The 3,290-nt window shown below is 45.7% G+C and overlaps 1 protein-coding gene across 1 annotated transcript in view; it reads right to left on the bottom strand.

The window, feature by feature from the left end:
* NECTIN4 (nectin cell adhesion molecule 4) overlaps window positions 1-3,290 on the bottom strand; it is a 29,043-nt gene that overhangs the window by 6,803 nt on the left and 18,950 nt on the right. The window contains exons 3-5 of the mRNA XM_072427897.1: window positions 2,752-3,042; window positions 2,492-2,603; window positions 415-566 (exon numbers count right to left, since the gene is read on the bottom strand). Of these exons, the coding sequence (XP_072283998.1) occupies window positions 415-566; window positions 2,492-2,603; window positions 2,752-3,042 (555 nt within the window). The remainder of the gene's footprint in view (window positions 1-414; window positions 567-2,491; window positions 2,604-2,751; window positions 3,043-3,290) is intronic.

Here is a 3,290-nt window from a genome sequence, read left to right as displayed (position 1 = left end):
TCTATAGAATCACTATAAGGGCAGGGCAGATCCTTCACATAGCACATATTGGGGCCCCATTTCTATAGAATCACTATAAGGGCCGCGCAGATCCTTCACACAGCACATAATGGGGCCCTTATTTTATAGAATCACTATAGGGCAGGGCAGATCCTTCACATAGCACATATTGGGGCCCCATTTCTATAGAATCACTATGAGGGCCGCGCAGATCCTTCACACCGCACATAATGGGGCCCCACTTCTATAGAACCAGTATTAGGGCAGGGCAGATCCTTCACACAGCACATATTTGGGCCCCATTTTTACGGTCCCCATAGGAGCATGTATTGGTTGATTTTTCATATATAATTTCGCAGAGTTTAAGGGAAGCCCCCAGACAACACCCGGGGAGCAGGTTGGCTTCATACTGACCGGATATATACACACTGACGCTGGCTTGTCTGCTCCCCACATCATTTGAGGCCTTGCAGGTATACAGGCCGGCATCCCCTGCAGTGAGGGGCCCCGGAAATATCAGTCTGTTCCCATCAAAGGTTACCTCCTGGGGAAGGGACCCATTTTCCCTGGAAGATAAAGAAGAGAAAAATTGATATTGACACTGAGAATTAATCAGATTTATATCTAGATAGTGCACAATATGCAATGTAACATTCCATTTCCCCTTAGCACCCTCCCCTCCCCCCTCCTATTTGTGTCTATCCTTATAGTCAGAGGTGGATTGAGTATGGGATCAGTCCATGTACCAGCAAGATTCATTGACCATCTACACCAAAGGGATCTAACGCTGCTCCTCAGGGGCGGGATCAGGCAGGGAGAGGAGGCTTGTATGATGAGCATGTGACCTTCGTGTCACTGGAAAGAGGAGGGCAGTAAGAAAACGTAAAATGAAATCTTCCAGAAATGTATCAAGGTAAACGTATTCTACTCGGGTGAATGTAGGGGCAATCTATTATTTAGCTGATCTAGGATGAATACTAAGATGAATATTCTGCTGGATCTTCTGGCTCCCTATATAGATTGGATCTTTTGGGGTGCCGGGTATCCTGGGGGTGCAGATCACATGGTGTCCTATTGTCCATATCGATTTCCCACTGGGATTTCAGGACTCCAGATAGGAAAATTTTGCTCATGTAGTAAATGTTGGAGTGTCTTGGTGTCTGCAATGCTACAATCCAATGATAAATGGTAAAGAATTATACTGCTACAGAGATGATGAGCAACAGGAAGAAGGGGTGATGGGGTGCGTTTATGGTGTGGCCCATGTGCAGGATGAAAGGGTTAATGGGACAGCAGCCGCAAGCAGTGGCTCGTATAAGGAAGGTGTGATCACACCATGACATCATCAACTGGTCCAACCAGAATCCCAACATGCTCATATTCCCACAGATCGGCATGATTGGCGAAATGCCACGGGATGGCCAGAAATGAAAGCTGTACATGGGCCCCTGTCCAGACACGGCTGAGGAATGAGTTCTGCGAGAAGGGCCCATGTCCTCACTTATGGTTACATTACAGAACCCCAAATAACTGAAATAACTGCTGAAAGGGCCCCTCTCGCCACACACATATTGTTCTGTGTCAGGCGTGTTGGAGCTCGTTTTCTTGTTTTTCATTTTCTGGGTGAATCAGCAACTTTCATCCTAAATGACATCTGATGACTTTCATCTCTGAATTTTATTTTGGAGTCTTTGGCCTTCGATGGCCTCACATATACCTCCCCCTCCCCCCATACTGGCTATCTGTAGGCCAATAGCAGCAGTTCCGGTATATTTGGCACAGAAGGAATTACTAGGAAGGAATCTACAGGTTTACAGGTAACACTTGTCTGGAATGGAGGGGGAAATAGAGAGCGGGGGGTAGAATGGAGCATGGAAGGTGGAGGGTGGAATGGTGGGTGGTGGGTAGAAAGGAGGGCGGAATATAAGGTATAATGGAGTTTGGTGCATGGAATGGAGGGTAGAGAGTGGTGGTGGGTAGAAAGGAGGGTGCAAATGCTTTTTGTTTTCTGTCTTTTTCTCACATAATCTGAATAAATAACATTAGGATACAAGATTTTCCCACATAATACATTTCAGCTTTGTTGTATTGGGGGGCATTAGGCACTGGCTGAAGGGGCCCCCGGGATGGCTGGGCCCCAGTGAGCTCTCTACTCCTTGTTATATGCTGTGTTTGTGATGGAAAGGAGTCTAGGGAAGAAAGTTTTACACTAGCACTGATGTCACATATAATCAGAGCTATGTCATATGTTGGCACTAGACGTAAATATTGTTTATTATTATTAATATTCATCATAATAATAATAATAATAATAATCAGCTTCTTCACACTACCAGCTTTCAGTACATTGGCTCTGAGTGATCACGTGATCTCACCACAATGGCAGCTTTCAGTACATTGGCTCTGAGTGATCACATGATCTCACCACAATGCCAGCTTTCACTATATTGGCCCTGACTGATCATGTGATCTCACCACACTATACCCTTACCTAGACCACTTGTACACTGGGGGAGGATTGCCATCACACAAACATTGAAGGGCAGCGCCATCTTTTCCCACGAACCAGCCATCATGGCCCTGTATGGATGTCTCAGCGAGATCTGTAAGGGGGGAAAAATCATATGAAATGTTTGCGCTGTCTGTCATGAATGCTCACATTTATTGTCATTTAAAGGCTAAAATGTGATTGTATGCAGCAAAGCAGTTTTATTTCATGCTTGCTATTTTTAGAAAGAAATCGGTACTTACACTTCACGGAAAGCACATGCGTGATTCTCTTCTCCTCCCGGAAGCCAGGATGTGATACCACACAAGTCAATGCCTTTCCATTCATACTGCGTACTGGCACAACATAAAACTCACTGGTCACCGAGGCCGATCGAGAGTGAAGAAAAGCCCGAGAGGAGTTTGTGCCAATCACCTCTGTCTGCCAGGTCAGGATGGGGGCAGGGCTTCCCTCCGCCGTACATGAGGCGGCCAGTGTCTGGCCCACTCCTTCTACCAATGGAGGCCCTGGGTTCAGTGTGGGCAAAGGTGGAACTGTAATAGGAAGAGAAGAGGAAATCCCATGCTCAATACATTAAAGACATTGCAGAAAATAATTACCTGTATTAATGAAAAGGGTTGAGTTTGTACACACTGCAGGTAATAGGTGTGTGCACAATACAGGTATAGGTCTGTGAACAATACAGGTAATAGGTCTGTACACACTGCAAGTAATAGGTCTGTGCACAATACAGGTAATAGGTGTGTACAATACAGGTAATAGGTCTGTGCACACTGCAGGT

This window comes from Pyxicephalus adspersus, chromosome 12 (genome assembly GCF_032062135.1).
Source record: "Pyxicephalus adspersus chromosome 12, UCB_Pads_2.0, whole genome shotgun sequence".
Lineage (NCBI taxonomy): Eukaryota > Metazoa > Chordata > Amphibia > Anura > Pyxicephalidae > Pyxicephalus > Pyxicephalus adspersus.
Note: the sequence above shows the minus strand (reverse complement) of the source record. Positions and strands in the feature narration are given on the sequence as shown.